The 21,634-nt window shown below is 42.6% G+C and overlaps 3 protein-coding genes across 4 annotated transcripts in view; 1 reads left to right on the top strand and 2 right to left on the bottom strand.

Moving 5' to 3' along the window:
* Window positions 1-21,353, bottom strand: part of LOC124074170 (homeobox protein Hox-A10) — a 37,015-nt gene extending 15,662 nt beyond the window's left edge. The window contains exons 1-2 of one of the 2 annotated variants that reach the window (XR_006845799.1): window positions 21,259-21,353; window positions 14,426-14,680 (exon numbers count right to left, since the gene is read on the bottom strand). The gene's annotated coding sequence lies outside the window, so the exon portion shown is untranslated. Of the gene's footprint in view, window positions 1-14,425; window positions 14,681-21,258 lie in introns of those variants that run through there. The other variant, XR_006845800.1, reaches the window with a different exon arrangement.
* On the bottom strand, window positions 4,364-6,379 carry hoxa13a (homeobox A13a). Its single transcript, XM_046416835.1, has 2 exons — window positions 5,667-6,379; window positions 4,364-5,114 (listed from the first exon to the last, which is right to left on the bottom strand). Exons 1-2 carry the CDS (start codon window positions 6,325-6,327, stop codon window positions 4,867-4,869), a joined length of 909 nt encoding a protein of 302 aa, XP_046272791.1. The 5' UTR covers window positions 6,328-6,379; the 3' UTR covers window positions 4,364-4,866.
* evx1 (even-skipped homeobox 1) lies at window positions 14,635-18,480 on the top strand. The gene is made up of 3 exons (XM_046416870.1): window positions 14,635-15,322; window positions 16,242-16,477; window positions 16,953-18,480. The coding sequence occupies exons 1-3, from the start codon at window positions 14,959-14,961 to the stop codon at window positions 17,478-17,480; spliced, it is 1,128 nt and encodes a 375-aa protein (XP_046272826.1). The 5' UTR covers window positions 14,635-14,958; the 3' UTR covers window positions 17,481-18,480.
* Window positions 21,354-21,634: the final 281 nt, after the last annotated feature.

Here is a 21,634-nt window from a genome sequence, read left to right on the forward strand (position 1 = left end):
TTAGCATTAAAATTCACCTTTTTTCCAATTCACTGAAAAATCCTATGGACTGTTCAGTTGATAATCGATTTTACGTGGAAAATAAGAACAAAATGGGTGGTATTCTCTGCACGGGATATGAATATGAAGCATCTTGCTGTGGTTTTAAAACCAGACACACAGATTTCCATAATCTCGTCGAGTTTCGGTATAGGAATAAAATAAATCAAGAACAACACGCCTTAACGTATTTCCCAAAGGTTTACTGCACAATATCATCTTTGGCAAGTTTCTGTTAAGTGCTTTTATTATAATTAAAGTGAAATTTGTCATTTGTTTTGAGGGACTTATTCTCTAAACAAAAAGCCACGCGAAGCAAACAGATCCTCCGCTTTCACTGCAATCCGCCGCGCATTGTACCCGCAATGCATTTTTCTTTTAATAAATATCTATACATCCCTCATGAATGAACACAGTAAATTATTTGGCATTTATATATCAAAACAAATGAGATCAACAGGAAAAGACGGCCTGCAGATGAATAAGGCGCCGACTGGGACATGGAGGAGGCTTTCACGTAATCTCGGTCAAGTGCTTCTATTTGACCGCTGTCACGGTCTTGGATAAGCTTATGTCTGCCCCGGTCTTTGTGGTGTATTACGAGATTATCTTCCAAATTCATGCTTTCAAGCTTGACCAGAGCCATATTGCTGACTGACTGAAGGTTGCAAGGCGCGCCTCCATTACGCGCAGAGACAGCGAAGGTCAATGTAAAGAGCAATGCCTGGCGTTGGCCCTGTCGGTGTGCAGCCTCGTCTGACAGGCAGGCCAGAGACATACCGGACTGCTCAGTGCATGTGTGGTCAGTTAGACTGATCTAAAAATGACACAAGACATCTGATCATTACCGATACCCCGATAGTTAGTTATAACAAATATATTAGTTTATCTTGATTGACTGTCTCAGTCGTCTTTTCAATCAATTAGTTGAAAAGAAATTATGACCTTTTTTTCCTTTGTGAGAGACTATTTTCACTCTTGTTATATAAAGACATAAGTTAAGACATAAGACAAGTTTTAAAATAGATGTTTGAAGTAAGAAGTAAATAATTCTTGCTTCTTGCTTTCTTTACTTATCTGGGATTAAAGTAAATCCGATGTCATGAAGAGAACTAAATGTGTAGCCTTTTAAAGAAAAGAATTGGATAATTAAATTTGAGCGCTGAGATTAATTGTACTTCACCCTTTTGCCTTAGTGTGGCAGCAAAACTCAATTCTTCCCCCTGCGTTTCCTGCCGCAGTCTATAGGCTGTCCCGTCAAAGATGGCCGGAGTGAGGACAGAAGGCGAAGCACTGTGCTGTGAGCTTTGGACTCTCACTTTATGAGTCAAGGCTGTAGGTGGGACTTGTAGGCTTGTTTTGGTTCTCAGCGAGCCAATGAGACGTTACTGGGCTCCCAAGCAGCCAATGAGCTGCCCCGTTGTTCAACGTCACTGCAGTAAACTTCCGCTCTAAAGCTTCAGCTCTTCCGTTCCTCTGTATTTTTGGACTACAGAATACACCAAGCAGTCAGACATCATACTTTTTTCCCCCATCTCTGAGCTTATTTTATAACACGTGCACGCCCCGCCGTGCCTACGTCAGAGGACGTGGGAGCGTGGCAACGCTGCGGTCAGTGCTCGCCGACGTACAGTCTCACATTTCTGTGGTGTTCGTCTGAATCAGCCAGCTGGCCATGTGAAAGTCAGATGCACAAGGTATCAGACTACTCACTAATTAAAAATACTCCACAATCCAGCATTCACGTGTCTGTTTAAAAAAAACTCTAATCCCGGATGAATGTGTTTGGGCAACTGAATATTTGCTGTTTTTACAAATAAGACTGGTTAAAATAAAAACTCTCAGTAAGCTTATATTAAAGTGCATTTTGAATTGCGTAGAAAATACCCTTTAAAACGAGATATCAGAAATTAGAAATATAATTGCAGTAGAGAAAAACAAAATTTTAACTTGAAAATGGACTGCAACTGAGGACCACAGCATTTTTAACCAGCACTGAGACTAATAATAACAACGACAGGCGTAATAATAATAAATTTTGTAATATTAATAAGAGCGAGTGCGACTACTGCTACTAATAAACGCAGGACTCTGGCTCCAGAGGAGGGTTTAGAGAAGTATTTTTAAATTTGTAGCTACAAGCTTATCTGAGAGGAGAGGACGCATCAGCCTTCTATACATTTTCGTGAGTAAATCCATTCACCTTTATGCTTCTTGGCATACATTAGTGAGCTTTCACTGACTGTGAGATGTGGGGAGAAAAGCACATTAACAGTAGCTAAGCCCCAGCATTAGTCTGCGTGCGTGAGACTGTTGGGAGAAAACAAAATGCAGAGCAGCTTTGCATTTCGGAAAACGGGCTAAAATAATTATCAGGGCGTAAATCAGCCTAACAGGTGGGACTGCGAGCCGGAGCTGTCGGAGCTGTGAGCGAGGAGGGGTTTGGTTTCACGACTCACATTTGACTGCCAGTAAGACTGAATCATATTCGTGAATACAGCCAAACCAAGCACGATGGGATGTTGGGTTTTCTTTTGGTGGCTGCTGCCCTAGAAACTGCATGTTGTCGCTCATGAGGAAAATCTTTTAGAACTACAAGTTAATATTGACAGTTTCTACGGAGCCAGTCAGCGACGCAAGTGCCTGGAAACAGATTGTACTACAACAAATCCACTCGGACGAGGCCAGAGTGAATTCAGAGTAATTTCTCAAATTAAAATGCACTTCATTTCAACATATTTTTACTATAGGCCTGTATTTTTTAATGATTTTTTGATTCTTACTACATATTTCCGTGAGTCCTTATAAATTCTAAATATTTAAAATTCATCTCAAATTCAATTTAAATTTCATCCCAGTGGCTGAGAGTAATTGCCGGCTAATTGTGTTTTGCTTTTTATTTTTCAGTAATCCACTGATCATGGAGAGTATCGGTAAATGGTAAAACTAAAGAGCGAAAAGGGATTTTTTTTTTTCCTCCTTTGGGATTCTGAATTTTGTCAGGACAAACTACACAGTCGTACAACAAACAATGAGATAACAGAGACTTCTACATTAGACTGGGAGTCGCCTGCGTCCTTTGAAGCCACTCGTCTAAATGTAAATGTTATAAATATTTAGGCCTGATGATTCCTTTAGACCAAACCACTGACCTAATCTTTTATCACAAATTGTTTATACTTTCATTGCGTAAAAGATGCATCTCGGTGAACGCAACATTTCAAGGCACTGAAAATATTACATCAACTTATTTAAACGGTGATGCCTATTTAAAAAATAACCCGAAGATTAGGCTTATGTTTTGTTTTTTGGGGTTTTTTTATCTTTAACGTATATTAATGAATAAAAAAAAGCACAAAAATACATTTAGAGATAATCCAATTTCAATTTTGATATTTAAGCGATTATGTTCAATGTACAGTCACACACACACACACACACACACACACACACAAAACAATGAGTACTCAAGATACTTTGAAGATTTGTGAATAAAATAAATAGTAAAAGTTTTACTGCATTTTCCACCTGCATCGGTTTATTGATACTCTCGGGCAAAGGAAAATAAAAAAATATATAAACGTTCTTCTTATCATTATTTATTAATTAAGGCCTGGAGTAGAAGTTCTGTAGAGGAAGACAGTCACTGACCCACTTGAGTATATATCCCAGAGTCGCCGCTAGATGGCGATGTCAGCCTATATTTCAGCAGACATCAGCCTCAACTAACTTGTTTCTTCTTTCCCCAGGGGCAAACAGGACTCTACAACAAACTGTAAATATTGGAATTTCTAAATAGAATTTTTATGTTGTGTTTCTGAGTGAAGAAACCTGATAGAAACACAGCAAAGCCAAGACAGGATTTCACTCCCACTGTTCAAAGCTCCTTTGTCCTATGAAGCGGCGGTGTGGGTCTCAGAGTGTTTTAAAGCGAGTAAGAAAGAAAGAGCAAAAGATGAGGTAAATTATGTAAAATATATATTTTACATATATATATATGATCATGGGGGATTTCAACAAAACTTGGATAATATTCCACCAAGTCCATATTTTATTGGGACGGACGTAAACAACAACATACTGGACGCACACACATACAAATAACCTGGATATCATGCTGGACTTTATATACAAGCACATGAATACGCACACATTATAAAAGCTTGGATTGATATGAACACATATCCCGAACGATTATCTAAGCATTATAATAAGAAGAAGAATTGCACCATGGATTGGATATGAACGAGAGCACGGATTCATATGAGACTAAACTTCATATACAAGCAAAGCATGTGAGTAGGTTTTTTTTTTTCTTAAAAAAAAAAAAAAAAAAAAAGGAAGCCAGGACGATTAATATTTAACATTCCCAAGGTCCAAATTCGTAACGTCGTCACTTCCTGTGAATCTTCGCATTTATCACTCTCGTTAAACTTGCTGATAAAGGCGTAGCTCGGTGGCGCACACCTCTGTGAGCTGGGGTCATTTTTCTTGTGTTGAGAGTGAGCTTGGAAAAAGACAAAAAAAATTAAAAAAAAGAGGACGAAGTCACACAAACTGCAGCTATAGTCTGTATTTTCTCTTCTTCCTCCCATTCCACTTGACTCTTTAAACAATTTTTTATAACAAGTGGCAAAAACGAGGAGTCCAGCTTCACAGGCCTCAAAAATCTTTGTTCCAGAAGCTCCGATAAATCACGTTCAGTCAGGAACAAGTTTTGTTGTTTCAATTCATGAGTCCAAACTTGCGTGTGTATTGTGTGTGTGTGTTTGGGGGGGCTGGTTATCTCCCACAGATATCGTCCGTAAATTAAAAAAAAAAAAGAAACTAGCTGATGGTTTTCAATTTGTTGACAACTTTCTTCTCCTTTACGCGTCTGTTTTGAAACCATATCGTGACCTGTCTCTCGGACAGGTTGGTCTGGGCAGATATCCTCCTCCTTTTGTCCTTCGTGATAAATTTATTGGCGGCATACTCGCGCTCGAGCTCCTTCAGTTGCACCTTGGTATATGGCACGCGCTTCTTTCTTCCGCGTCGATAAGATCCCGTGTCTCCTGCGGAGTGGGACACCGCGTCTGAGAAGAAGAAAGAGGAATTAAAAAAAAAAAAGAAGAAGCCCCCATAAGCTGCTTCTCAATATGTGGGTTCAGCCTCACATTCGCTCTCAAGATTTTTCTTCCAATGAATGAAAATCTGGCCATATACTGAGCCACACATTTCCAAATATTAAATAAATAAAGATTGATTGTGAAGAATAATGTGTTGTACTCTAAAACAAATAAAGACGTTGACTATTCTGTGACAATGTCAGTTGATTATTTTTTTAAACGCTGTAATATTTTTTTTGTGGAAAGGAAGCTTCTGAAATAACTACATCGTATTATGTTTTTAAACTTAAAATAATCCCAACATTCTCTTTCCATTCCTTACACTATTTTCGGTCATTTTGAATGTAGCCTGACTATTTTGTAACCAAATTGTGCTGTTGTGCTGCTTGTTCTGCAGGTTGACACAGCAACTGACATTTCATACGCCTCCATTCTGTACAGTGTATGCTGTAAGGTAACACACTAATATGTCAAACAGCTCTGTCCCGTAAAGGCTGGGCTTTGAGGGAAGTAGCCTACCTGGTATGGAGGATTTCCACATGTGTCCGGGCTGGGGCTGTTCTTTGGCGCAGTAAACCTGACTGTTCCAGCCGTTGGCGGCGAGAGTCCACGGCTGGTAGCTCTCCATAGGCAGCAGGGATTCGTGTCTGGCCTCTGACGGCGCACTGATAGTTGGCACCACGGGAACGTCCAGGTAACTGGGGACAGGTTGGTATGGGCCTGAAGGGTAGGTCGGATAAAAAGCGAATTCCTTTGCCCGTGAGGTGAAGTCGTCTCCGGAGGCGGACGTGTCCATGTATTTCTCTCCGTACGCGGAGGGGGGCTGCGCTCCGCAAGACTTTATGCTGCTGTGATGCGACATTCTGCACGGGTAATAGCTGCTACCGAAGTACCCATATGGCAGGGACGCGCTGGATGAATTCTGAGCTGCAGAGCAAGGGCTGCACTGTTTCACTTGCTCGCCCATACCGGAGGTGGGCACGTCGCTAGACGAGTAAGCCGTGCTGGGTGCCAGGGACGCGGGGTGCGCCATCAGATTCCTGCACTGGTTCGCAGCAAAGTTGCCACCAGCAAAACCCTCCATGTTCTTGCTCACTTCATCGGAACCGCCGCTGTTGTCGTAGAGGAACATCACCGACGGGTCGACCCAGCGAGGACGGAGGAGCAGTGACGTTGTCATAGCACGGCATCCAACATTGAAGCTTCTGGCTCTTTTTTAAAAAGCCCAGAGACTGAAAAAAGGAGATACTGGTTCCCAGGGAGTAATGCCACTCTGACGCGCACAAGAGCGCAGAGGATGCGCCCTCATTGGCCAAGACGTTATCACGTGATCAGGCTATGCAAAGAGGACGGTAAACATCACCCAGTACAGATAATTAAATGGAGAAAAATGCGGCGGGGTAAGGTGACCGTACCTATGAAGGGATTTCAATTTTGTCGCCTCCGCTTCAGCTCACATTATGCTGGATGCATGAATACCTTTATTGTTAGATTTTTTTAAAGTAAGATATGCATAAGAGAAGCCTGCTTTATATTTATTTTCGGTTATATCTCAGAATCACAACTTCTTCAACTGGATAACAGTCTTAAAATGCCTATTTTATGTGTGAGGGTGGAAGAAGACTCGATTATAGAAAAGTGTTGTACAATTTCAAACAAACAGCCATGACTCAGTCATGTATATGTGACATGAAGCCTTGTGGCCTTTGCGCACGCACACTGACCAGCCTTTGTCCGCATCGCTATAGGAAACGAGTATCATTACACAGTCGTTAACCAAAGGAGATTTCCATTCCTAATAACATATTGGAGCACAGTGGAATGCAGTGTTGCACATGATACATGAATTAATCACAGCCTACTTCTATCGCCGGCTGCTGCATAGGCACACGCTGCAGTAGCTTATGTTATACTCGTCCGTATACCCTCTAGAAAGCAGCACATTGAGGAGAAGAGCTTTAGTAAAGTATGAGATTCAACATATTTCAGTTCATTTCATTTAAGCGTACAAATTTAGAAACACGGTCAAAGAGAGCCCCCCTCCCCTCCCCGCATTTAAATATCTCCACATCAGTTCCACGTGGATACAAAGAAAATGGGATGTAACATCCTAGTTTCAGGTGAATATTCCAGCCTACATTTCCAATATGTTTACAATATGCAAAGACAGCAAACAGCTCTCGGCTTAGCAGTACGTGTTTTACATAGGAGGTAGACGCGGCTGGAGGCCAAGGTCAAGTTGAAAGTTGCTGTCTAGCCATCCAGCCTGTCGGGCTATTCAGGCTGTAAAGGAACCGTCTGAGCTCTTGAAAAGAGCGGAAGAGGGGTGAGAATTCCTGTCCCAATGAAACCTATTGGAGGACATTAACTTTTACTATCATTTTGTTTTCCCCTCCGCTTATTCTCACGAACTAGTCTGTACCCGCTTCACTTGGGTGGTGCGTACTTTTGTATCCCAGCGTTGGAAATAGAAAAGGAATGTTGTTGTTGTTGTTTTTTTTTTATTTGCAGATCTTTTGGAGGTGTTCTTTTGGCAGGTACGTGTGAAAATGATGTAGAACTCCGAAAAGAGGGGACGGGATAGACGTGTCGTGTGGGTGTGTGTCTGGTCTGCTGCGTTTACGACCAGTGGCTCTTCGTCTATTCTGAGTTGGAGGAAATGGACCTGGTGGAGCTTTCACTGGATTTCTTACCCAGAGTTTAAGTTTTCGACTTTTGGCCTAACCGAATTTGGCCGCCAAGTGTGTTATCTCCTGTTGTAACATAAAAATCAGCAAAACAAAAGCTGCCACTCAAGTGCGTAAAATACCGATACAGACATCTGCTTTCCAGCCTTTTAACTTAAATTTTATGTAAAGTCTAAAAAAAAAAAGAGGCCTGTCTGCTTCCTCCGACATATCACAATTTAATTCTCCAAGCAGAAATTCCCAACATTACAAATTACACAGGGGTTTTCTACAAACTACATGATTTCAAAACCCAAAATTCACAACTGTGAGCACTTATATACTCTATTCACGGTTTTGTACGGGTGTTTGGAGTTTTGGTTTTGTGTTGTGGGTCAACTAGCCCTGAAATAAAACAAACAAACAAACAAACAAAAAAACTACACGACGGAACTTCAAACAAAAAAGCGCCCAAGCAGAGCGAACAGTGATGGAATAAGGTTGTTTCACTTTGCAACAATCAAGACTGAAAGGCGGTGTGTGCTGTGGCAACAAAAAAAAAAGAACAAAAAAAAACTGAAATGTACTTTTGTCTGTTGGGGAGTTGCACCGCTTTTGCTGAATATAATTAAACTACGTAGGACTGCATTATTTTTTGATTGTTTTGTTCTTTAAATGCATTTTATTGGAGGTAACGCGTTAATTTTAATCCAAACAAGAGACAAATTCGTGGATTTCATCTCATGCTGCATGTTTGATTAAATATTGTTTAAAAGAACGTCTTATTTATACAAGGCCTTTTGAAATAAGCGTCATTACTAAAAGTTTGTACCGCTTATTATTGTTACTTATGAGTCTTAGTGGTGCAAAAAGCAAGATGGGTTAACACAAAAAGCTGCTTTTTGTTTTTTGGGTACAAAATGCAAAATGTCTTCCTTACTTTCATTTTCATTGCAAACACTAGTTTAAAAATGTGTTTTCATTAAAGGTATTAAAGAATCTGATATGCACAGTTTCTCTAGTTTACAGTCATTCATATTAAGCTGTGGTTGCATCCAACTTTCTCAAATTAAATCTGAACCTTTGCATTGCCGTCAGTTTCGCGAGAAAATTCCAGCTGAAAACATATTGTGAACCAAACTATGATGACAGCAGCCTGGATGTGTCTTAAGGTAAAGACAGACAGAGACACAAACACACACACACACACACACACACAAAAGGTTCAGTAATGAAATCGTCCAGCAACAACATGTAGCAACAACTGTGAGTCATGGAGTAAGTGTACAAGGCCTAGCCTGCTGCGCACTGCCCTGTGGCGTTTTCTTCAATGCAGGCAAATCAAGCCTCAAAATAAACACAAACACGTCCTTTAACCGTTCTTAAGGCTGTAGGTGTTAGGTGTTAAAGGGACTTAACATCATCTACCAGCCTTTCGTCGATTATATATATATCTACATAGATATATTTGTACATAATCCATGTTTGTGCCTTTAATTCCCTCGTCCTACAGTCACAACGACCATGCAACCTTCCTCAAGGTGGCCGCTGGAGCGCACATGTGGTCGCTCCAGACATGAGACATCCCAAAGTACAATGAAAACACACACACACTATAAGAGCAGCACAACAGTCCCGCCAACAGACCCACATGTCACCGTGGAGTTAGTCTGTGCAAGGGCTCTCGTTAGTGACACTTATTTACTGTTGACTTGGCACTGAATACGTTTCAGAACTAGTAACTACTGTTCAGTTGTCTGCAGAACATGCATGGAAAATATCAACGATCATAATGAATGATTATTAAGTAGTAGGCTATCCTGTGCAAGTTCCAAGTGAGATAACTGAACAACATGAAATGAAAATATTCCTGATTCTGATATGGACCCCTTCACTGATCTATTTGAAGGATCTCTCGGACTCTGGGACTTGGCAGCACAGCCTGGAGGCTTTTCTCTGAGGTCATTATCAAGGTTCAGCCCCCTGTTTATGCTGGCATCCAAATTACGCGAGAAGGAGAAAGAGCCCATTTATTCCACGGCCTCAGCGCCTGAAGCTTGCATGGGTAAAGTTGGGGAAAGGTCTATATAAAGTTATGCTCGGCTATAAATTCCTATCTTTAATAGCATAACTCGTGTTATAAAACGGGCTGCTAAGACGAACGACATGTAGTCATACTTTGAGTCGTCTCGGTGACACGTGTTTAAAGTAGACTGCTGTCAAAAAACGTTGACAAAACATAACAAGCAATATGTTTCTGTGGTCGAAGCAGGGAACCACAGGGCGGTCACACACTTGACTTTTCCATATTTTCTGGAAGGTCGCCTGTGGTGTGATTATGAAGGATTGCGTAAAAGAAAAAAACTGACCCATTTCATTCTCGGACCCCCCCAAATTCACACACACACACACACACACACACACACACACACACACACACACACAGGAAAAGCCTCCTTAAAGTCTACTCTCAACTGCGAAGTTTCACTCCCAAGGTGTTCTTGATGTCTGCTTTTGACTGACACGCTCACTGGCCGTTTCAAGTCTTAAATGCTGCGTTAACAACCTGCTAAAGCTACAGCCTGTGAGCTGCATGTGAAATCATTTATTGGCATATAGGAATCTCTCCAAATATATGAAGGCCGTTTGTTTTACTTAATGTTCATCCCGTACTTGAGCTGTGATGTGACTGTGGATGTAGACGATGGCGAGGATCAGCAGGAGGCAGAAAATATTATTTATTATTATTATCGTCATCTTTTGTTGTTGGTTATTTCCTTTATAACAGTCAGGATATGATGCATGCATACTAAAAACTTTATGCGTCAAATCATGCACTTTTAACGCGCACACCTGTCAGGTTGTCTTCTTATTGGGGGAAAAAAATAAATAAATATGCGGAGGCCTTTGCAGAGAGCACATGGTGCCATTTGAATTCGTAGGGAAACGTTGTGGTGACTTTAGCTTTCCTGACTTTGAGAAAATTACTCAAAACAAAACGAAAACAGTTGCGAAAGCTAATTAGCAGATATCCAGTTTATTTAAAAAAAAAATGGAACGCACGAGTATTAATTTTCAAATGGGTTATAGAAGATTTTTAAAGCAGAATAAAACAAGATTTTTTATTCTAAAAAATGTTGCTTTAACATGAATATTTTTTTTATTCTATTTTATTTATTTATTTTGCAGTGTTTGTTTAATTACTTTATCATAATCTTGCTGCTTATTGTCTTCAAAAGTTCCACCTACATGTGTTACGTTGAATGAAAATATTGCATATTAAATTACGTCTGTACTGTGACTGATTCAGAACTGACACATAACGCTGTGTTCAATTTCCAGAATTCTGAAACGAAATTTCCACATTATTAAAATCTATTTATCGGTCAAATCCCGTCCCTTATCGCTCTATATGAAACACTCAGAAGCTCACAGGATCCTGTACAGTCGTCTGTCTGTCTGTAACACACCGTCAGTCACGTACAAATCAATCTGAATGTTACACAACCACACACCAGCGTCTGAACAGCTCATCAAAAAACGGCAGAAATTTGAGGACTGTTGCAGAAATACGGACAGAAAACCTGCCTCTGCTGCGATATAAAAACGATACTACATAAACAAAACAATGGAATACACGCTTGCAATGAAACCGATGACAGAAGCACTAAAAATAAAAACCCATTTGCAACCAGACAGACGTGTTAATAACACCTCTCCCAAAGATGCCAGGGACTCACTGAGCAGTGTAAAGAATTACCCGCACTCTTGTGAAACGTCAGGGCTTTGCACCTGGTGTGTTGCCTTGCTACTGCTGAATTGGTGGTAAGCCATACCCCATGATGTTTTCCCCTTTAATGGGGTAATGCAGGCCTGATCTCAGTGGCTTGCTAAGCCCTTCGTGAAATAGGGGTTTGCAGGATGGAGCAGGGAAGAGCGATAAAAGCCGGTCTTACAGCGCAGAGATTTCCAGCTGTATAGTCATCAGGACATGTTTCGTTCCAAGGTCACCGAGTTAACGCGTTGGTAGCTGCGTCATCCCGTTTCAAGGCCAAGTTGAAGCAATGGAGACGGGAGGGGCCACGATAATGAAGGAGAGGCTAGATGTTATTTTCTTCCAGGTTCTGACTCCTTGTGTGAAACGCAGCGTATCTCAGCCAGCGGCGCACTGAGCACCCACCAAACCTATTCACGTGCCATTCTGTCACACAGCGAAAATATGTGCCAAAAAGCAAATATTGTGGCACGTTTGCGTTGCCAGGGCCGCGTGGATTGGGTTACACGCATACTGCGCAGGCTCCATGGTCAAGTTCAAGTTGGGCTGGCTAGTAAAACTGAGGGGCGCATTCTGCAGTGTCTGCCAGGGGGGGCGCTCCCCCTCTTTGATCTCGCCCTGCAAAACTAGACACTGAAGCAGAGCTGCGACTGCAGTCCACTTCTGCCACCAAGATTGTGCACGATTTATACCAGTTCATGTGTTTTAGAAATAACTGAGCTGAACAGCATGGTCATTCCTTCATAGAAATGGGGGGAGGGGGGGGGGGGAGTTCCACAATCAGCAAACTCTCCAAACCCATCCCTATCTAAAACACACACAATATAAGTGACACTACTGTAAACCCACAAGGTCATTCATCTGTTGCGCAAAACCCTTTCTAAGTGTTATCTCCGGATGATCACAAGATCCCATCTGCCCTGGCCAAGACCTATTGCATAACTCCTGTAAGTAACAACACAATGGGACCTTTGCCATCTTTGGACGCCTCACTAAAGACGTTATGGTAAGCAATGTTTATGAAATTGAATGTAAATTAAATCTGTCTCTAAAAGCAAGTAAACTTTAGAATCAGCGATTCAAATAACCTCCCTGGGTATATTTTAACATGCCAACTGCACTAAATAATGACTCCACAAAACAACTGCATACAGCAGAAAATGTTCGAAAATATGCATTAATTAGCAATTCATGTGAACATCATTTTAACCAACCCAGGAGCCTACGGGGTTACAGGAGCTAACTTTGGCCTCGGTGCCACAAAGACCGGAATGAGACAAATTCAATTTGCTTCTTTCCTTTTGGCTCAAGAAGATGTTTATGGTTCGACTGAAAAGTTCCTTAAGTGCACTTCACTCCATTTTCCATTAGTTTGTGGTTCTTCATTAAAATTTGATTTCGAAGTCTGGTGCTTTTACTTCCGTCACCAAAAAAAAAGTCTTCTCGTGTTCTGATTATTCAAATACAACTATTTAAAGTATTTTTACAGAACAGATAGATGGATTATAACATTCAAGTCTGCATTTGCAAACTCTTAAAAGGAGCAACATAAAATCGTCAGGGGGAGTGAGGGGGGAGAAAGAGAAGGGGAGGGGGGTACTTTTTTCCTTTGCTGACCAGATGAAAGAGCCGAGAGAGAAAGCCAAGGAATTTCCCTCACTTCTCAGCTGCCAGACCGGAGGGGTTGGGGGACGGGGGGAAGGTGGGGGCGACCGCCGCTGGGGCCTTTTCCCTCTTTCGGACAGGCGAGGGCGCACAAGGACAGCGGAGGCTGCCGGAGCTGCTCAGCCTGCCTCCCTCTCCCCTCCTTTGAGAAGAGACTCCGCCTCTTCGCACAACATCATGTCCGGCCAACTACTCCATGGCCTCCAGCTGCAGATGTCGAATGTGATCAAAAATCGTTGACTCTAGAGACATCATGCGTCACCATTAAATATCTGAGGACAGTGTGGAGCAACGTGCCTTACAACACTGTTATAAATTATGTTATCAGGTGCAGGTACTCAAAATATTGTATACCGATTGTGAGTGCTGCCCTAATGTCACCCCCCTCCTAAATACTATATGCATTCAAAGTGTGAAGCATGAAAGAAAAAAATCTTCAAATAAGTGGAATTTTGCTAGTTTTTCGTTATAGGTAGCGGGTTGGAGCAAAGACAGAGGGAACTTCTACCCTGAAGAGAGATTAAGCTCAAATCACAGTCAGTGGACGTTCTGTGCACTGCATCCTTCACATTCAAACATCACGCCTATGAGGCTGCGTTTGCGTCCAGTGCGTTAAATCCACATTAGGCCTGTGATCCCAGGGCGGGTCTGTCCCTGCTCCCAAAAGACACAGGAAGATAATATGTGGCAAGCTCATCATCTCTGCAAAAGTCCGGAAAAGAAATACAAGCCAAATACTGTAAGTCCTCCTTTCCCATCGTTCAATGATTCTCTTTTTACTGAAAAAACGGTGTGAATGTTAAAGAGAGAATAAACGCATCCATCACTGCTCGCTGCTAAAGCACAGCATGGTGTTGTGCGGTAAAGGCACATATGTACCAAACATCCATCTATATTAATGGTACTGAGGCATAAAAATTGAGTTACTCCAGTCGACGCTGTTGACCTTAAAGACTTCATGTCAAATGGTTTCTTATCTAAACTCTGACCACAAGACTTGACCTTTGACGATTTACTTGACTCCACTTTACGTGGGGACGGACGACAGAGGCACTAAAGACAGATTGGTGGACGGGGGGGGGGGTCTTTATTTCTTCTTATTTATTCTTTATTCCTTATTTTGCAAATATTGACTGGTAAATGTTTCATTTTTAAAATTGACCAAAACTCTGTACTGCAGTCGTTACAATTACTGAGAATAAAAACAGCTAAAGTTTATATAATAAATGAATCGAATTTTTTTTAAATCCTTGTTTTAGATAGATAGCTAGATATCCTGGGGTTTCTTTTCATGTGCACCCTGTCACCCCCCCCAAAAAATTCCATCTCGACTCTGTCATTTCTCCGTCTGTTTACTCATATCCAATCAATGCGTGTCGTCATCGGGGGGGACCATCATGACGACTGGCCAATTAAGAATGACAGCTCTGGAGAAAGAGAGAGAGAGAGAGAGGGTAAATGGTGATCCCTCCCAGAGCTCCCTCTGCGCACTCTGGAGTGCTCTTCTCTCAGGGTCAGACCGGATTGCATCCCCTCTTTTTTCCAGAAGCCTCTCCTTCTCCTTGGGACTCAACCCCCCCACCCACCTCCACCACCACGACGGACTCACACGCACACAAACACACCCCTCCAACCTGAAAATCATCGCCTTGGATTTGACGGCTCGCAGTACCCCGCGAACTCGAGATTTTTAGTCGTGCTGGTGATGGAAAGCAGAGAGGACATGGTGATGCTGGCGGAGGGAGGTCAGCGTGGCAAGAGCGGCTCTAATTTGACGGAAACCATCGGGAGCCCCGTGCGAGAACCGCAGGGGAAGCCGAGCCACAGGAGCTGTCTGAGCCCCGGCGCTGCGCCCTATTCCAGGGACAGGACGGAGGTAGTGATGGAGGAGAGCGCACGGAGGAATATGGGTGCCGATCTGAGGCCAGTTGGCACGTCTTCCTCTGGAGAGAGGCACCGGATTGATCATCACCACAAAGACGGCAGCAGCTCAGACACCGAGTCGGACTTCTACGAGGAAATTGACGTGAGCTGCACGCCTGAAAGCATGGACTACCCAACAGCTAAAGGTGGGTTTGGGAGCTGCGTGCCACTGCGGGTTTTCTGTGACTGCATGCCTGTGTTAATGAAGTTGATTGGATGCCAGCGTGGATCATGCCAGAGATGTCAATGTAAAAAAAAAAATACACGCATCATATAACATCACCAGGAGTCATGTGAAGTGAAACCGATTTTTTAAATGTCTCAAATGAAATACAGTTCAGTTTCAATTACAGCAAAATTTAAGTGCAGTCGGTGCTGCACAGCTGTTCTGTCAAGTGATCAGTGTGGCTGGAGACACGCTGAGGTGACACCCACACTGTAACCAGGCATTTTCCCCTAAGAGTCTGACAATGAGTCACTCGCACCGCAAAACAGCCTCTATGTATATTTACTACATCAGGAAGGATGCAGGGTTTTATACAAACCAAGAGCAAAAACACGAAGAGGAGGCCACTAACATGGGATTCGAGGAATGCATATTCAGCATCTTCTAAGGTGAAAAGACTTAACACCGAAACTGTGGAAATATGATCATCAAATATTAATTAATATTATTTGTAGGTACCGTTTGCCTCATGCCAAAAGAATGACAAGACGACAAGCTGATGAAAACAATATAGCCTCAATATTCAACATTTTAGTCAATTAAAATTGTGGCTCACCATATCGATATTCTCTGCAAATTATTATATGTAAAAATTATAGTAGGTAGTTGTTTTATATTCTACAAAAAGAAGATCTGAGCTGCGTGTCAGGAAGGCCCTTAATAAGAAGTCAAACAGTTAAAATAATGACAACAGTCATCTAGTCTTCCAATACCACCTTTCAGGACAAGGTTATGAATGGGAGGGTGGGATTTTTTGTTCCACTTAAATTATTCAGATGAATGATGGTTTAAACTTTATGCTAAATGTATCTGATTAATTATTCTGGATCCTGATTCAGGTCGAAATGGAGATTCTCCGGGTCACCCGAATGAGACTGGTGCTGACCCGGGAACGACTGTCCCGGGTCAGGGTTCCCTGTCGTACTCAGCAGATCAGATTCGCCGGTACCGGACAGCGTTCACCCGGGAACAGATCGCACGACTGGAGAAGGAGTTTTACCGGGAGAACTACGTGTCCAGGCCGCGGAGATGCGAACTGGCGGCAGCCTTAAATCTACCTGAAACCACCATCAAGGTGAGCGATGACTCTGAATAAGCCGAATGAGGCCTTCAGCAAGAGGCTAACATTTTGTGAGATTGTATTTCTTAAAGGGCTATCTAAACTAGAGGGCCGCACAACTATTTCGTTTCTAATTTGACCTAAATGGTCATTTTATATTCAGAAAATGTAGCAAAAACACGAGGCTAGAGATAAAGTAAGCCAAAGGCCAAGTATATCCCCGAACAAAGGAGAAGAGGCCTGAATTTCTTTTAAATATTTTACTTTTTAATTTTATTTTTTTAAAAATAAGAGCAAAATGAGACTAAATAAGAGTATAATCCCAATGGAGTCCAGACTAAAATGCAAGAACTCGCTGCAACCCAAAATCAAATTCGTGCGTAAAAGCGGAACTACTGCATGTGCCTCATATTTGCTTTCGTTATTGTGGCTCGCCTTTGAACCAATAGGACCTGTGGTTAATGTTTGACTCGGTGTGTCTCTGTCCCAGGTGTGGTTTCAGAACCGCAGGATGAAAGACAAGCGCCAGCGTCTGGCCATGACGTGGCCTCACCCGGCCGATCCGGCCTTCTACACCTACATGATGAGCCACGCGGCGGCCACGGGGAACCTGCCCTACCCCTTCCCGTCGCACCTGCCGCTACCTTACTACTCCCACCTAGGTGTCGGAGCTGGCTCGGCTCCGGCAGCTACTCCTTTCTCGAACCCCCTACGCTCCCTCGATAGTTTCAGGATGCTGTCTCACCCCTACCAGAGGCCGGACCTCCTGTGCGCCTTCAGACACCCCTCCCTATATCCAAGTCCGACCCACGGCCTCGGTCCCGGAGGAACCCCCTGCTCCTGCCTGGCCTGTCATTCCAGTCAATCCAACGGTATCTCAACTAGGCCCTCCGCCTCGGACTTCGCTTGCTCCCCAACAAGCAGGACTGACGCTTTTGTCACTTTCACGCCTTCAGTTCTCAGCAAATCCTCATCCGTGACATTAGACCAGAGGGAAGAAGTGCCTCTGACCAGATAAAACCAAATCAAAACGACTCTTGTTCTATATAAGCCTTTACCATAAGCTTTTAACCCGACATATTATTAAATGATAAGGACTGAAACAGCATGAGGAGGTAGCCTGTAAGCAGTGAAAGCAGCTTAAACTTGGGGCAAGATAATTAGCCAGATCTATCTATGTGACGCACAACGAATCTCCCATTGCTGAAAAACAAATCCCATCATAATCTCGTTGCAGAGCCAGGACAGTTGGGCTGAAATATGAAGGCATGAACACAAAAGCTGATTTTTAGAAGATTCATTTGATATGTGAACCCAGAGAAACGTTTAAATCGCCGTGATGGATTGCGTTAAGGTTTTTATCATTACTTGTCGTCTCTTTACGCGTCCAAATCGACATACATGTACTGTTAGTTATGTGAGAATGATGCTTCCCATCTCTCTTTTTAACAAGGGGGATTTGTTAACAGGCTGCGGGCCGTCTCATTATAAAGCAGCTCTCCACACAGGGGCCCTCCACGGCGGCCCGGGACGAAATGTGCAGATGCTAGTAAAATTAGTAAGTGATGTATATGTACGACCCGGTGAATTTTGAGTGTTGAATTAATGATAATACCAGGAAGGGATCGTTACTGCCAAAAGGTAACAAGGCGCCAAGGGAACGGATTACTACAGCCCGCACGGTTTGACGAGGGGGGAGGAGGAGGTGGAGGAGGACTCAGAAGAGGATGGAGACTGACAGAGGGAGGACAATCACAATAAAAAAAGAATAAGTGAACGCTTTTTGTTCTTTTCCCTTTTTTAAGGCCATCAAACACTTTCGGTTTTCTCCCTTTGTGGTACGAGAACCAGTTCTTAAATCTGATGAAGTTGTGATTAATATATGCCTTTTAAAATATTTTTTCTCGCTTTGCACTGCTGCGGTGGCAACAGTTTAGTGAGAATTTGTGGAAAAACAGGACTAACAAGTGACTGGTTGTGTTATATTTTAATTTTATTTTATTTCTGGCTGGGTTGTCCTCAACGTCTAATTTGCAATAAACACTGTCAAAGAATCAATGGCGCAAGTGAGTGTGTGTCTTCTGAGCAGCTTTACGATTTTTTTCGCTATAGTCGAGGACCCGAATGCAGACATGAGAAAATCAAAATTCATTTAATACAGAAACGCTTGCACGCTTCACTAAAAGACAACAGAACAAAATCTGATTCAATCACATTTTCCTCCATTCATGTTATTTTGTTTCGTTTGTAGCCTGTTAAGGATTGTCTGTGCTGGTTTCCCGCCCACCCCCAATAATAACACTAATTTTGTTCTCAAGTGGTCGGTGTCAAAAACACCAGTGTGCTCCCATATCTCCTGATGGGACCGCTAGATTGACCGTGACAGTTAAGTGGTCCCCGGGCTCCGTTAACGGTTCTCATATTTTCTCTCTGACCACTTAATAGACACGACAGAATTAGTTGTCTGAAGGTATTGGAAATGCAAAGAGATCGATGATTTCTGAGAGGCCCACCACCAATCAGCAGGATCTTAATTGGCCGCATTTGACCTGGGCTGCGCAAATTAAAAGAGTTTTCTGAGCGTAATAGGATTGGCGAGGCGCTGTGCCCCACAGAGAGACACACAAATCACTTTTTAAAAGGAGTTTTTACGTCGGCGATGGGAGAGATGAGAAGTTATTGCAGTATTGCAGTAATGTGCACAGAGATGGCTGGTATTTAGCGTGAGTCGAAAGTCCACTTGGCAAAAAATATTGGCCAATAGCTAATCAGGCATAATCTAACTGTTTATAGAGACACTATCCTGAAGTCTTTTTTTATACTAACGAATGATTAGCAAAGCACATAACATCTAAATGACTCAGTTCTCTCATTTTTCCCCTCTATGAACACGATCTCTGTGCCACAAAACGCAAAAGCAAACACCAGCACTGTCTCCTGCGGTCACCAGATTTTCCTCCTCTGACGCTTTCTGAGGTAAAAGGTTCATCCCAATCAGACGCACACCGCACCGATGAGCCCTCCCTCCCCCTCATCCTCCCCACTCTCTCTCCTCCGCCCTCCTGCACACGCGTTTGATTGATGGCCTTATTAACTGGAGTTCTTGTAAGTGTGACCGAGCTGATTAAAATGCATATGTTTGGAATAATACACCGTTTAAGCCGCTCGGGTCGGGGCGAAACCGCAAGGCAGATTTATGTAAACTATCAGCCGGTGTCTTTAAGCCTGATAGGGACACGGGTCATGCAAGAGAATGGCTTTGGTTTGTGCATAATAAAAATCGTACGAGCCTATAAAATATCACGACGAACGAAGCAGGGTATTGAATATTCAAAAGACGTAGTTTCTCAAAATTTTCTGGTTTCATAGCTGGTTATTTTAACAGCCTGGAAAGCTTGGAGCTGATTTTCTTTTGGTTGCACAGGAGCGGCAGCACTATACGATCATCATCTAAACCCGCGTCACACTGTGCCAGAATGACACATTAAAGTGAGGCAAATTACAACCACATTTACCCAGCCACGCATATGGACCCCCCCTCCCCTTGCATAAACTAGACGGCTGCATCCTCGGCGGCCTAATCCAGCATCAACATGCCATTTAATCGCTAAAAGATTGCGTATGACTGAGCGTCAAGATATGATGGGCTCCTAGATTGCGAACATAACATCAATTACATCAGCCAAATAAGATCCTATTTGTGCGAAATGGCTCAGGGCTCCCCAGCTCCCATAACTAGCACAAAGCATTTTGATAGGGGCGGTGCAGTGCAGCTGTCCACCGGCAGCACATAGGAGGGGGGGAAAGAAAAAAAAAACACCAAATGGATCCGTGGCTGCTGCTACTGCTGTTTAAATTGGATTACATCCTAATTTACAGGCCCTTGTCGTAACGAAAGGGGGCTGGCGGAGGCGTGGACGGACCAATCACACAGTAATGATGATGAATGAGAGATTAATGCGCATACAAGCAAGACAATTTAAGCCTTCATCTGTTTAAATAGGCTTCCAATATCATTTGGAAACGGGGGTCACGTTAAATCAGTCGTGGGACGCGTGAAAGTCGTTTTCGGCGGCGTCTTTATCAACCTTATTTACGGTGCACCGGAGACGGCCATATGCAGCTGGAAAATGGGCTGGCTGCTACGTGCTTATGTGACACACAAGAGCAAGAATAACAGAACAGGATGTTTATATATATATATATATATATATATAAAGAACCTCTTAGGTGTTCAAATCAAGTGGAACCGACGATGTTTCTGTGCATATTCACGCTAAAACTTCCCCATTCTGGTCTGAAAATTAACATCTTCTAACCAAATAAAAGTTGAGCTCTGTAAGAGATTTTTGTATAGTAATGGCAACTCATTAAAAGAAAGACAGGCTTTAAAGAAATAGATTCAAGTAAAACCCCTTTACATTTCTATGTGCCCTTGTGTCAGCAAATTAGGCAAATCTGATATGAAATTTATCCTCCCTCATCAAACCACATAAAGAGATACAGTAACCGATACACCGGGTCTGAAATGCCATTCTGCTTCACAATTCACTTTCCTATGAGCACAAAGTGGTTTAATAGTCATGCTTCACGAACAAAATCATTAACATCTTTTCTAGATTTCCACTTAAACTGCACTTATTTGGTAGGCCCAACGCCCCCAAATCAAGCGCCAAAACAGCATTTTGGCGGCCAGGTGAGCCCTTTATTTCACCTCATTTCTGTGTACCTCGCTGATGTCAAGTGGGAAAGAAAGAAAGCAAAAAGAAGCGAATAAAAAAGTAACGGATGCTTACACATGTAGAGGATGTCGGGCTCAACATTGGCTGCCGTTGCTTCACATTTGAACTGTTGGATCTGTAGCAATTTCACTCTCACATTTAACCTGAAGTCAAGAAACCGGAAGTAAGTGGAAAGGTGCTTTTTATGGACGTCCCTGCAGATTCGAAGTTGGAAAATACCAATGTGGGAGGAACATTTACAACAAAAAAAATATTTACAAAACAGTTAACGCTAAATATTGTGATTTTACATAAAAATAAATGTTTATGTCAGGTCGAATTATATCAACAACTAAGTGACAAACAGTAACCAATATAAAAACACAAATCGATGTTTTCTCTGCACTGCGCTCCCCTCCTTATTAATATGGGCTCCTCCTGCTGTTTTTAA

The sequence above is a fragment of the Scatophagus argus genome, chromosome 17, assembly GCF_020382885.2.
Source record: "Scatophagus argus isolate fScaArg1 chromosome 17, fScaArg1.pri, whole genome shotgun sequence".
Lineage (NCBI taxonomy): Eukaryota > Metazoa > Chordata > Actinopteri > Scatophagidae > Scatophagus > Scatophagus argus.

Excerpts from the sequence above, each read along its gene's own strand:
- hoxa13a (XM_046416835.1), bottom strand. The coding sequence starts at position 6,327 with ATGACAACGTCACTGCTCCTCCGTCCTCGCTGGGTCGACCCGTCGGTG. Across the intron at positions 5,115-5,666 it reads GTGGAAATCCTCCATACCAG|ACGCGGTGTCCCACTCCGCA; the intron begins GTAGGCTACTTC and ends TCTTCTTCTCAG.
- evx1 (XM_046416870.1), top strand. The coding sequence starts at position 14,959 with ATGGAAAGCAGAGAGGACATGGTGATGCTGGCGGAGGGAGGTCAGCGT. Across the intron at positions 15,323-16,241 it reads GGACTACCCAACAGCTAAAG|GTCGAAATGGAGATTCTCCG; the intron begins GTGGGTTTGGGA and ends ATCCTGATTCAG. Across the intron at positions 16,478-16,952 it reads TACCTGAAACCACCATCAAG|GTGTGGTTTCAGAACCGCAG; the intron begins GTGAGCGATGAC and ends TCTCTGTCCCAG.